This window comes from Dromaius novaehollandiae, chromosome 2 (genome assembly GCF_036370855.1).
Source record: "Dromaius novaehollandiae isolate bDroNov1 chromosome 2, bDroNov1.hap1, whole genome shotgun sequence".
NCBI lineage: Eukaryota > Metazoa > Chordata > Aves > Casuariiformes > Dromaiidae > Dromaius > Dromaius novaehollandiae.
Window position 1 is genome coordinate 93,974,642 of NC_088099.1, and position 12,516 is coordinate 93,987,157.

At 35.9% G+C, this 12,516-nt stretch overlaps 1 protein-coding gene across 3 annotated transcripts in view; it reads left to right on the forward strand.

Moving 5' to 3' along the window:
* The window catches only part of CTDP1 (CTD phosphatase subunit 1), a 122,609-nt gene that overhangs the window by 73,595 nt on the left and 36,498 nt on the right, over nt 1-12,516 (forward strand). For all 3 annotated transcript variants that reach the window (XM_064506915.1, XM_064506913.1, XM_064506914.1), the window contains exon 12: nt 8,386-8,573. In XM_064506915.1, the coding sequence (XP_064362985.1) occupies nt 8,386-8,573 (188 nt within the window). The remainder of the gene's footprint in view (nt 1-8,385; nt 8,574-12,516) is intronic.

The following is a 12,516-nucleotide window of genomic DNA, read 5'->3' on the forward strand; positions in this document are numbered from 1 at the left end:
AGTGACCTGCTGGATTATGAACAGAAACCAAAAAAATGGATCTGTGTTTACATATAAATATAAAAGCGAAGAACGAGAATACTTTAATACAGTAAATGGTATTAATTATGAAGAAAAAGTAAAATTAAATACATAACTAAATAATTAAATACATAACTAAATAGTTAAATACATAACTAAATAATTAAATGGTATTAACTAAGAAGAAAGGGTACAAATACAATCTTGTTCCATTTATTTTATAATCTCACTTTAAAAGCCAGAATACCAACACTTTGATACTTTTTGTCAAAAAGTATTAACATTTTTTTCTTTGCATTGACTTGATTTTGGCCTTGGTTCAGTACTTTAACCTGTTTGGGCCACTGTGCAGTTTTCCCTTTGAAAGTGAAAGAATTTCTGATGGAATACTTTTTTTTTTTTTTTTTTTTTTTTTTTTTTTTTTTCCTTTTATGTACTGACCCTGTGTGCTCACTTTTGAGAATTCAGGTGCACGATTTGTCCATTCTAGTTTTGGGAGACTCTGTGTGTCAGTATTTTATAGAACTGATACTTTCAGCATGCAATTTTTGCTAGGAAACTCAGAAGGCTTAGAGCTATCTAGAAGACTCAGCATAACTCTAGCAGCCATAGCCTGTCCTCATCGGATTTTTTTTCTCTTCCTCCCCCCCCCCGCCCCCAGGCCCCTTGACTTGATTATTTTAGACAAGGAGATGTTTGTGATCCAGTGCTCAACAGAATACAACCAAATTAGTTTTAATAAACCTCCTCTCTAATATTTTTTGACATATTTTGTATTTGCAGTGAGGTTATTCAGACATTTAAAAATATTGCTAGCTTAAAGTGGTTAAAACTAAGCTCCCAAGCATACCTTAAGAATCAGCTTTTATTAGTATGTATATATGGGCTAGAGCTCTGGTTGGCTTTAAACATTTTTTATTTTTGTATTAAAGTTCTAAGATATATCCAGTCCCTTTTTGAGAATATGTTTATTTTATGTTGTGCAACTTGTAATGAAGCCTATTTTAATTATTTTAAACACAGTCATCTCTCATAGATTATCTTCCTCAGTATCCAGTTCTTTTACTCATCTAAAGTTATAATTCCTTTTTCGATAACCATCTTCCTCTTTCTGGTAGACTTGTCCTTATTTTTCCTGCTTTCCAATTTATTTTCCTTTAAAAATTGTGATTCACTGTTTAAACTTTAGATATGGTTCTAGTTAGTTCTTTGGCAACCGGTTTATTTTTTGCTGTAAATTAGCATGCATATTTTTGTGAATAATTGTGGTAACACTATAACCAGTCTACTGTGGTAGAAAGAAAATAAGCTGTCTTTTTTTTAAGTGCACAGTCTTGTATGTTTTTTTATTGCACTCTAATGCCTGACCTGATCGTAGAGCTCATTCTGTGGTGGTGAAGTTTTTTCCTCAAAATTTTACTGTGCAGTGAGTTGCATCTGCATGCATATGTCATCTTCTCAGAGTTGCGGGTTTTGTACATCTTTATTGCGGCTAGGTAGGTCACTGGGGATGGAAGGAATCCATAGAAGATTTAAAGCCTGCAGTTGACTTCTCTACTAACTAATTGCAGCTTACATAGTTAACTACATAGTCTACAGAAACAGTTTTTTCTCTTGTCTCAGAAAAGACGATGTGAGACTAGTGCTTAGACATGTGCTTGGTTTGGCTATTCCAGGAGTATCTGTACATGGGGGAAGGAGAAACAAACAGTTCTACCTCACTTTGGTCCCCTTATTTTGAAACTAGTGGATAGTTCTGAACACTTATCATAAAATCCCAAGGATTCTACCTTTTTCACAGTGTGAATAACTGTAGTTGTCTTTAATGATAAACATAGTTGATTTTAAATATCTTTGCTCTTTCTGTGAGTTCTGTTTGGTTCTGGAATTTCAGTAGAACTCTGCCTTTAAGTACAGCTTTATTTTCTTTACGCCTGTGCTGATATCACTTTGCTTTCCTGCTGCTTGGCTTCACTAAAAATTAAAAAAAAAAAAAAAAAAAACTTATGGACATGTTGCTGAACTCGGCCTCTTTTATCAAGGATACAATGTAACACAAATCAATTGCTTTTTAAAGTATATATAAAAATTAGATTAATGTTGTATTCAAAAGAGACCAGCTCAACATTCAAATAGTAACCACAGTGGAAAGTCTACTCTAACCTGTAAAGATTTTTGACCAAAACCTGATCTGTTTTTTAAGCTTTACATATGGGTAGAATTTGTTTTATGTTGTTCAGTGTAAAACTAATCAACATAATAAATTTTTTTATCAAAAGGATTTGAAATTGAAGATGAATATCTGCAAAAGTTAACTGACCCCATGTTGACCCTCATCTGCCTCATGAGGCTTATGTAGGTGCTTTATTAATCCTATCACAGCTTATCACTCTTGTTCTTGCAAGAGTGCTTTTTTTTTCTATTCCTGAGTTTAAACTCTCAATCTGTCAAATGCACATACATAATTCATTCTGCCCCACTCTAGATAAACCTTTCCTTACTTTACCCAAATGTCTAGTGTATGATTTTAGGAGCTTGAGAAAGCAAAGGACAATCATTTGAATGCCTTATAGTAAGAGTTTGTCAGACAAAAATGTGCTGCGTCAGTGTGGACAACTGGGCAGGAAATCGCCTTGTTTGAACCTTCTGAAGAACAGAGCGTCATAAAAGGCGTTCTCATCTTTGCCGCCTTTATTGTCAGTGCAATATCCCCAGTGACCCACATTGCTGTGGAAAAATTTATGGTGTGTTTGCGTATTCGGAAGCACTGCTTCCAGACTGAGCATGCCCTTGGGCTTGCATTGCATCTTGCAGCGTTGCAGTGTTGTGGTGTTTAGTGGCCTCATGTAATTGGCTTGTGGGAAGATAACTGTCCCTTCTTTAGAGCTGTTGATATGAAATTAACTCCTGCTAACTAGTTGTTAATCTGAGGGAAAAGAAAAAAGTGAACTTTTTGCAGTATTTTTTTCCATTTATTTTGCTACTGTCGGAGCAGCTGCGTTTTCATACCTCTCTACCAGAAGGCTGAAACTAGTTCAGCGCACAACTCCGGAAAGATGGAGCCTCTGTCAGTTCTCTCTGATTTGATTTGTGATCTGATACCACTGTGTACTGATAATTTCACAGGCCCAGAAGTGCTGTTTTACATGGCAATTTTTGTTATCACTGTTCTCCTCTAGTCTTTCTTGAGTTTCTCATGTTTACTGTTGCATTGAAGTTCCAGGAAGAAGGCTGCTGATTTCTTTTACGTTTCGTGTAAAACATGCGCGAAAATTGCTGATCGGTTCAGTCGGTGTTTCTGCCGTGTGGTGACAGAGAAACTGGAAACTATTGATAAAGAGTAAATTCTGGGACAAAGCAGAAGGAGTTGGTGGGAAAAAATGTTACGGGATCAACGAGAGGATTGTGGAAGCTTATAAAAGCAAGCTGTGTGTCCTCTAGGGAGACTTTCTATATTCCCCAGAGGAACCTGCCAAACAGTTCACAAGAGAGAGAATGACTTAGGCCGAAGTGTGTCTCTTGCCACTATTGCTAATGCACTGTGGAGCTCTGCTGCCTTAGCAAAGAAATGGCAAAACAGCAGAGTGCCCATTCTGACAAAATGGGGAATGTCAGCAGCATTCGGAAGGTGTGCGTGTTGCAGTGGCAGCTTTCTATTGCAGATGTGGCTTGCGATATTTTACAAGTAATTGAGGACATAGTTAAAAAGCACTGTCTTTCTCTCAAGTTCTCTTTCTGCCTATTTACTTGATGATTTATGAAATATATGCAGTATATTTGCAGCCTTGGGCAGTCTGTGTCTTGTAGTTTAGAAGTAACATGCGAGTCCAAAACACTAGCTTTTTATGTTTTTTAATATTAAAAAATCAGTGAATTTCATACAAGTCATTCAAATGCGTGGGAGACATCACTCCTAAAATACCTTTTGGTAAGGGAGAAAATGTCAAGCCAAAACAGCCTGAAACTTTGAACCATTTTGGTTCTCGGGAACAGTTTTGAACAAACTGGGATTTCAGGATATTGACAATATATTTATGCATATTTATGACAGATGTGGTGTCCATTTCATGACTGATCTTTTTTCCACACCCCCAGCCTATTACATTTCAAGAAATTGTACTGTTGGAGATTGCTTATCTCAAAGGATGCGGTGAACTTACTTCAGATGAACTTTTGTTCGCAACCGCAAAAAGTAAAAACTGCTAACAAGTGTAGTTGAACTCTTAGCATGGTTAGGTTGCAAGATCTTCCTCAGACACAATGTATTCAATGCAATCTCAAATACTTGCTTAGGAGACACAGGCATTAGGCCAAAACGTAGTTTGTTCCTGCTTGTGCTTACTGTCAATACTAGTTCAATTTTGTTTCTGTTGCTAACAGTGACGAGTAATTCCTGTGGCACTAGAAACATGCTGAAAGTCCTCTCTGAAAGTATTTTTTTCCTATATTTTTCCCTTAAGTGAAGCAATCAGTTGGAGAAAAATACAAACAGACTTTTGGGAAAAATTGAGGGGAAAAGTATGTGTTTTCCATACAAAACTGAGATGCAAGATGTTTTGCTGTCCATGAGACCTATTTGTAGCTTTCTGCAATTCCAGTAAAGAATTGATTCAGAGTATGCTATCATTTTTAGGAGAGAGGATCATATATGTTGTTGAATGTGTTATCCTGCTGCTTTTTAAATTAGTCATTTTCTCAGTCCTGTTGAAATTTGAATTTTTAAATACTTCCTAGTTTAAAAACAAGGATTAAAATGTTATTCATAGCTTCACTGTTTTAAAACATGTAGTTTTCATGCATATATGTTTCTTTTAAAAGATGCAAAGCATCATGATAGGTGTCTATATCAAATCCACAATGCTGTCTCAAAACATTGCCTGTAAAAAGGTGTGTTTTTCTCAGAATTTTAATTCAGTTTGAATGTGTAAACTCAACTTGTAGAGAGAAAATGTTTTCCAGCTGACTTGTTTTGATATTGCTTCATAAGGTTTCAGCTTTTTTTTTAGCCTTGGGTACTTTACAACTTATAATTAAGGAATATGAGGCCGAAAATCTCATTGCTGTTTGGTTTTAGATTTTCTGTGTTTGTGAATATGTGTTATGTTTCTCCTAAATGAGAAATGAAACAGCTTTGACTGCTGAAGGTTTGGAGCGGGAGTCAGGTATTTAAAAGATTTGTCATACTTTTCATTCTCTTGCTAAATGGAATGATTTGTCATCTTGAAGGAATGAATCATTTTTTTTCTTTTTCAATGTGAATCATTCTTTCTGTGTTATGAAAGTCTTAAAGTATTTTAAAGATAGCTACTATGACAATGTTTAAGCAATAAATATCCCTGGGTTCTATCTTACGATAAGGTTTGGTATTAGCTGGCATTCTCTTCTGAAATGTTTTATCACAAATGTTCCATTTGTGTTAATGACTTAAAACCTAATTTTATAAGCAGAAGTTGTAGCTGGTGCATCAGTCTTCATCTGAAACAGATTGAGCTTTTTCTGTTCTTTAAGATGTGATTTAAAGGTAGCAACACATCTGTATGTATATAGATGTTGCTTAAATATTAATGTGCCCTTTTATTGCTATTAACTTGTTCAAGTAAAGGGCATAAATCTCACTGTCTCAAGAAAGAATCTTGTTTTCTGGAATTCTGGAAGCTGATGAAGCCAGAGAGATGGTAATCTTGATCTTTTCAGCACAACTTGCAATTTAGTCAATAATTAGGCAAGAATCTGTATTTTGAGCACTATTCTAGTTAAAGTGGTTTGGAAAGTTGTTTCTAAGGACCATCTGTATTAACTGAAATGGCTTTCACATGTGATCTTTTTCTCATTTTGCCATATTTACGCACAACTACTTGGTTTGTATGTGCTTTTTAAATGGCCTTCCACAGGAATGGGACATGTATGTGTAGAGCTAATTTAGTCATTCTAACCTTAAATGACATTCCAGACTTCAAGAGACTAAAGTAATCTTTGTGCAGAATGAAGGAAAAAAGACATAGCAATAACTAGACTGCTAGCTTGTCAAAACCGTTCACACAAAGTAGATTTAAAAAGACCATAAAAGTTTGGTTTGTGAGAGAAATATGTATCATTGAATATCTGTCACCTTAACTCTGTCGTTTGAAAACGTTAACGTCTTTTGCAATGGGAGTATGTATTTTCAAATCCAGTTTCTAAAACTTGAGTTGTAGAACTCAGAAACAATCATATCTTCAAAAAATTATTTTTCACAAATATATTTTGAAACAAAATGGCCTCACTTTCCTTTATGCTGGCAATTTTCAAATTTATTATTTTAGGATCATTTTAATTACTTCCCACTTTTTTCCTTCATTTCCTTCTGCATCATTTCTCATGTGCAACAATGCAGATTGGCAGAAGCTTCAGTGAAAGGTGGCATAAGATAGAGAGGAAAGATGATTTGCTGTTGCACTGTAACAGGAGTAGCTGACTAGAGCTTGTAGAAAGATAGTAATTCCCCAGAATCCATATGTTTAGCAGAGGACTGAAGACACATGCTGCATCTTCCATCCTTCTGAAGTCAACAGAAGGCATGTGAAGGGAGTCACCTGTGTGCTTCACAAAATCGCCTATGGGGCATCTTCATCATCTCGGGTCATGTGTCTTGCCTGTCTCCATAGGACACCAGAAAAGAAACTGAAAAGGTCTTTGATTGTTACCATGTTCTTGTGTTTTCCATTTCCCCTCCCTTCTTGCTCATAAGCTGTTTCTTTAGTTTCCTTTCTCAGAAAGGTGTTTCATTCAGTTCTACAATATTTGAAGTAGAGTACTGGCAAGGTTTAGTCCTTTTGCACTTAGGCTGCTCTCTGCTGGTCAGTCTTAACTCTCCTGCCATGCATATCAAGGTAAATGTATAAATCAGAGACCTACTTATGAAAGCCCAGCTGCAAGTGACCCTTCTTGTTTCATGGCTTTCTTTTACCTTTGGGGTTATCAGTTGCAGGCAGTGTAACATCTTCTGGTCCTTGTTTGCATACAGAGTTTTTCTTCTTGATGAAGCAGGTGTGGCATTTGCAGGAACTGAGAGTAGTGAGATATTTCTCAACTTTGGAGTTTTGTCATTTGTCTGGGACACACACCGTGACTATGAAAGCGTCTGATCCTGGCAGCAAGAACTGAGTTTTGGTGAGAATGGTGGCTCTGTCAGGAAATAATGCTCCTTTCTTTTGAACTTGTCATAGCCTTGACCACGTGAACAAGGGGAGGATATGGGAATCTTTACCCATCTTTTTTTGAAAATGCTTTACTCATGGTGGCTTTGCATCAAGTTGTTGTCAGTCACGATACTATGAGCCTGGTAGATCTAGGAAAAGAATGCTACAAGTACTGAGAAGTGGGAAGGCTGGGCAACTGCGACCTTACTGCCTGCCCTTGTTGCTGAGATCCGCTGCTTTTAGGAGAAATCTTTAAGTATCAGTAGAGAAAGAGTCACACTTAGCATTCTTTCCATGTCCTCTGCCAGTCACAAAAATAAAGACTATGTTATCATCAGCTGTATTTTCTCATGTTTTCATTTCTTTCTGAAGGTCAAATACTGACTAAAAGAGAGTATAACCTTTTGAAGCTTAGTGGTGTAGCTCATAAGTATGATTTGCTTTTAATGGTGGTTTCGGCAGCTTCGGTCCTGGTAGAGCAAATTAGCATGTTTTTAGAGGAATGAGAAATCCTGTAGCAACTTCTCAGAAGCAAAGGCTAAACAATTATTTAATGAACTGTGTAAATGTTTTGATAGATTTGCCTTATTAATTAGTACATAAGCAGACAATCTGGTTAGAGCAGTGTTCTCTTTATGTTCAATTCCTTTTATACCCTGTTATTTAGGAATACACTTCAAATTTATGCCTTTATCCAGGAATACCTGGAAATATAAGAATACTTACTAGCTAGAGACTTCAATATGCCATGCACAAATGGTTGTATATATTGAGATGATATAAAACATCTGCCCTTTTGATTTCTAAAGAGATAGCAATTGTTTCATAATGTAGTTTCTTGTTTCTTGTACAGTTTTACTATTGCTATAATTAAATACAAAACACCTTCAAATGTAATTCTGTCATGTATATGAGTGTGTGTATATCTTAAGTTGAGCATAGACTAAGTATGTTCAGTTTGAATAGAATGCTTCTGGAACTGCTATGGAAAACACTTTGAAGACATTTAATTTTTAATTTAATTTTTAATTTATTTATTATTATTTTACTTGGAATTTTCACTGAAAAGGTCAAGGCAAGCTGAAGTATTTTTTTTTAATGGTTATTTAAGAGCAATCTGATAACAATGGAAGATTGATATATATTAGCCTGTTAGAGGACTTACTGACTCTTCGATATTTGTCAGGTCGATGACATCTTAGGAGAAGGCAGTGATGAAAGTGATAGTGAAAAAAAAAAGCCAGAAGAGGCAAGCAAAAAACCTCAAAGTAGTGCAACAGAGACTCTAGGAATGAAAACAGATCAGAGACCTGGCTCCTCCTCATCATCGTCATCATCATCAAGTGAAAGAAGCTTAACATGCAGTGTGCCCAGGTATGAGTTTTTCAAATGTAAAAAGAAGCGTTAATAATGCTTTATTGTGTTCCTGCATTATTCAGCATAATTCTTGACAATATAATTTTTATGTAGTTGTAACTGCAGTATGTAGGATGCCTTTTTGTAACTAGTTGAAACTGTTATGCTTAGCTCTGCAAAAATGTTTTGGGATTGATTTAAAGAAATGGTCATAATAAATATCTGTTGAGAGCTAGGATCTCACATGGTCTTTGAAATAATGGAATAGACCACTGAACAGTGCTGCTTTTAAAGTAGTCTTAATTCTGAATCAGATTCAGGACTGTGCCTTCTGCAGTGTTATCGTAACTGAGATAACGCATGGTTTGGAGGAGCTGGGTTTTTTAATCCTGAATGTTCGAGAAGTTTCTATGTGGGAAATTCATATATGTTTAGGCAGTTCTATGCTTTAGTTTCTTAGAAACAAGTATAAACTTATCAGTCTCTTCTGGAAAAATTATTTTAGTGCCCACCCATTAATTACTGAATAATGACTATCAACCAATTTTGTAGTAAACTAGAACTTGATAAAAATAAATGCAAATTTTAAATGTGTTAAGGAATAGTTGTCAATCTGAAGCCCCTTAACAATTTTGAAGCCTAAAGATACATAGAGGACAATATGAGATGAAGATCATAGTAGTATTAAATTAGAATTGCTGAAATCATCATCCTGCACCGCCAAATGCTAAAACTGCAAATGTGACTCAGGTGTACATTTTATTTTCTTTCTGCTCTCTTAACTGGATTCAGTTTTTAGTTGTAAAAATTTAAACTTGATAGATTAAATATGCTATTACAAATTAATAATTTTCCCTTAATGGAGGAGAATGTTAGTGGTAGCACTTAGGTGACTTACCAACATTATTTTAACTTCTGTGAGCTACTCACATGATAAACTGGAGACATCTACCTTCAGATTGAAGCAAGCATCACAGTCTGATAAGAGAAAGCTATAGGCTTCTGCACAATAGGAGCCAAACATGAATTTGCCAGTACTGTTACAGTGCACAAAGAAAGCATAAGAGAAATTGAGAAAGCCACCATGCAATTTGATACATTGATATTCATGAGGAAATTTCAATTTGGATAGAGTTGCTGTGTGTCAAAGGTTTGTTGGAGAAAGGGCCACTTGGAAAGCTTACTGAGGCCTTTTAGTTTATCATAGGTATCTCTAATCATTTAGCATATTAGAAAAATGTCAGTCTGGTATGGTATTCAATCTGTCCCAAATACTCAGAGGAAAAATTCCCTCCTAAATGAGGTTTCAAAGACAAAAGGTAAGCCAGTGATGAATATTTTAAAATTCCACTCTAAGTAGCAAGACGCATTGTAGCACGTCACTTCTAATTTATCTTAGTTCTATGATGTATTGATGTGGCATAGAAAGCACAAGAAATTCTGAAAAACAAGCATCAAAAAAATCATATCAAGGGATATTGTTGATAGTTATTGCCAAACGCTATTCCCCACATGCAGTTTACAATGATGAGAGAGCCAGTGCGTTTGTAATTAACTTTTCTTTTGTATAGCAGAGTTTAAAAGTAAGTTGGCAATGCTTCTGCACTTAGAAGCCATATAAGGTCATGTATATGTAATAGAGTTCTTGCTAGAATAAAGTTTTGAGAGGGTGCTGAAGTATTTTTGATCCTTCTGCTTTTTAATAGTTTTGCTGTCAGTTTGTTTAATTGCATCCAGGGTTGAAGCTGAATGGAGTCCTGCAAAATGTACTCAAAAGTGCTTTGTTCAGATGGTGACCCACTGTATGCTAGCCTGGAAATGCTGCTCGGTAACAAAGAACTTCCATCTGTCATCTTAATCCTGTTCTAAGTTTAAAGCTTTAAATTGACCATGAAAACATCTATCAGCATTCTATGCGCTAACGGTATACAGTACCAGGGAGGTAACGTAAGAACAGTACTTAAGCGCTTAACAGCTCAGTCCGCTCCATCACAAATAGCAGCTACGGTTTCTGGGGGCTGCACTCCTTGAAGCTGAGTGCTATACAAGCACACACATCCCAACAGAATGGTCTTCCTCCTGACAATTGCAGTCTTTGAGGTGTTATTAGCATAATGGAGATGGAATGGTATTTAATAATTTTAAATTATTTCTGCTCTAATGTTAATCAAATCTGGTGCAGTATACAAGTGCTTGTGTCAGCAGTCTGCAGCACTGGTACTGGTAACGGCACATGGGTATTTCTTGAAAGGCAAACGGCAAGCAGCTAGGAGAACAGCCTCCTGTCTCTTGTCAAGTGCCAAGCTCAGAAGAAACTGGCATCTGCTTCTTCACGCAGAAGCAGGACACACACATGCACTTGGCAGTATCTAGCCATGGTGTCTTACAGCTTCCACTAAGTTTTTACTCACAGGCTCAAGTTTAACTGAGAAGAAAAATATTCTCACATACCATCTTTGGAAGCTTGATGATACCTTCAGTAATACAAGTTCAGATGTGAAGACGAAGTGTTGATCAGCAGCTTTTCTGAAAATATTTAGAACTTTCACCAGTCCTACATAAAGATGAGCACATAGAAAACATAAGATGCTGCTAATCAATAAATCTGAAAATTTGACATTATCCATGTATCTTTTCTGACTGTTTAGAATGCCTCAGACAATAAGTAGAACCAGCAAGTTTCTTATAAAAACTGGGACAATGTGGAAGTAGCCTCAATACATTAGTTTTTAGAAATACCAGAATAAATGTGGTTATACTCTGAACTCTAAGCTAGTGAAACAAATGCAAACAAATTATGACTTGCTGCACACAAACTGCTGTAGTAAGATTCATATTTAAATTAATTTCTAATATAAATGTCTGTGACTTTTTCATCTTAAAAGGTTTATATGGTAACTTATAGATCTTATGTTGACAAAGAGATAATCTCCTGCCTGATATTGACTAGAACATTAATCAGTTATTCATATCAGCAAATTGCGCAATGCCCAAGGAAGATGTTTACACTAAATAATGAAAAACTGATTATTACTAGTCTTAGTAGGAAAGATGTCCATAAAATTGGAGCTGGTTTATTCAGGTGTAAATGGAACATTACTTACCAGAAACCTATAGTCTGTGCAGGCTGCATCTCTGCTAGGAATGAGCTGAGCCAGAATATATCCGTGCTGGATCATATTTTGACTGCCTTCCCCTTGTTCATCTTTTGTTTTGCTTTTTATGTATCCTGGAAGCATCAATAACTAAAATATGGCTATTGGGAAGTTGTGAAATAGTGGTTTGAAAATTTGATCCCAAGTGGATTTACATAATAGTTGGAATTGGCCTTTAAAATGCAAGCCCTCTACTTTCCTAATGTGCCGAGGGGTGATGACGTTCATTACAGCAAAGCACTTGTGACTTCAGGCTACGTGACATAACACAGATAATACCAGGGTGCAGTAATTAAAGAGGTGCATGTAGTAGAGTAATAAATAAATGTAGTATAGATAACTGTAGCATGCTTTTTATAACCTGAGGTATAAGGGACATAAAATATACACTGCATAAAACCTCTTTGGGAAGCAAGTTTATAGTATAAATCCATCATAGGCAGCTATTCTGTGTTTATTGGCACTGGAGTTGTACCACTTGTATGATAGAAATCTAGCACTTCTGTTTAATGCTTGGCTTCACTTTTGAAATCTACAGAATACCTTGATCATTTGAGTGGTACCACTTCTAAAGTTCTCATGGATGGATAAAAATAATCTTTTCTAATTTCTAATAGCTCTTTTTCAGGAAAAAAAATGCAGCACCTTTCATACATCCTTTACTTTTATGACTGCTGGGACATACCATGCAGTTATGTTGCATTTTTGACAGCATAGAGCTCTGTTTTAAAATCCTAGCTTCTTACGCAACTTAATAAAATGCTGGCAGTTATCACACAAATGTCATGCTAAAAGGTTATTGCATA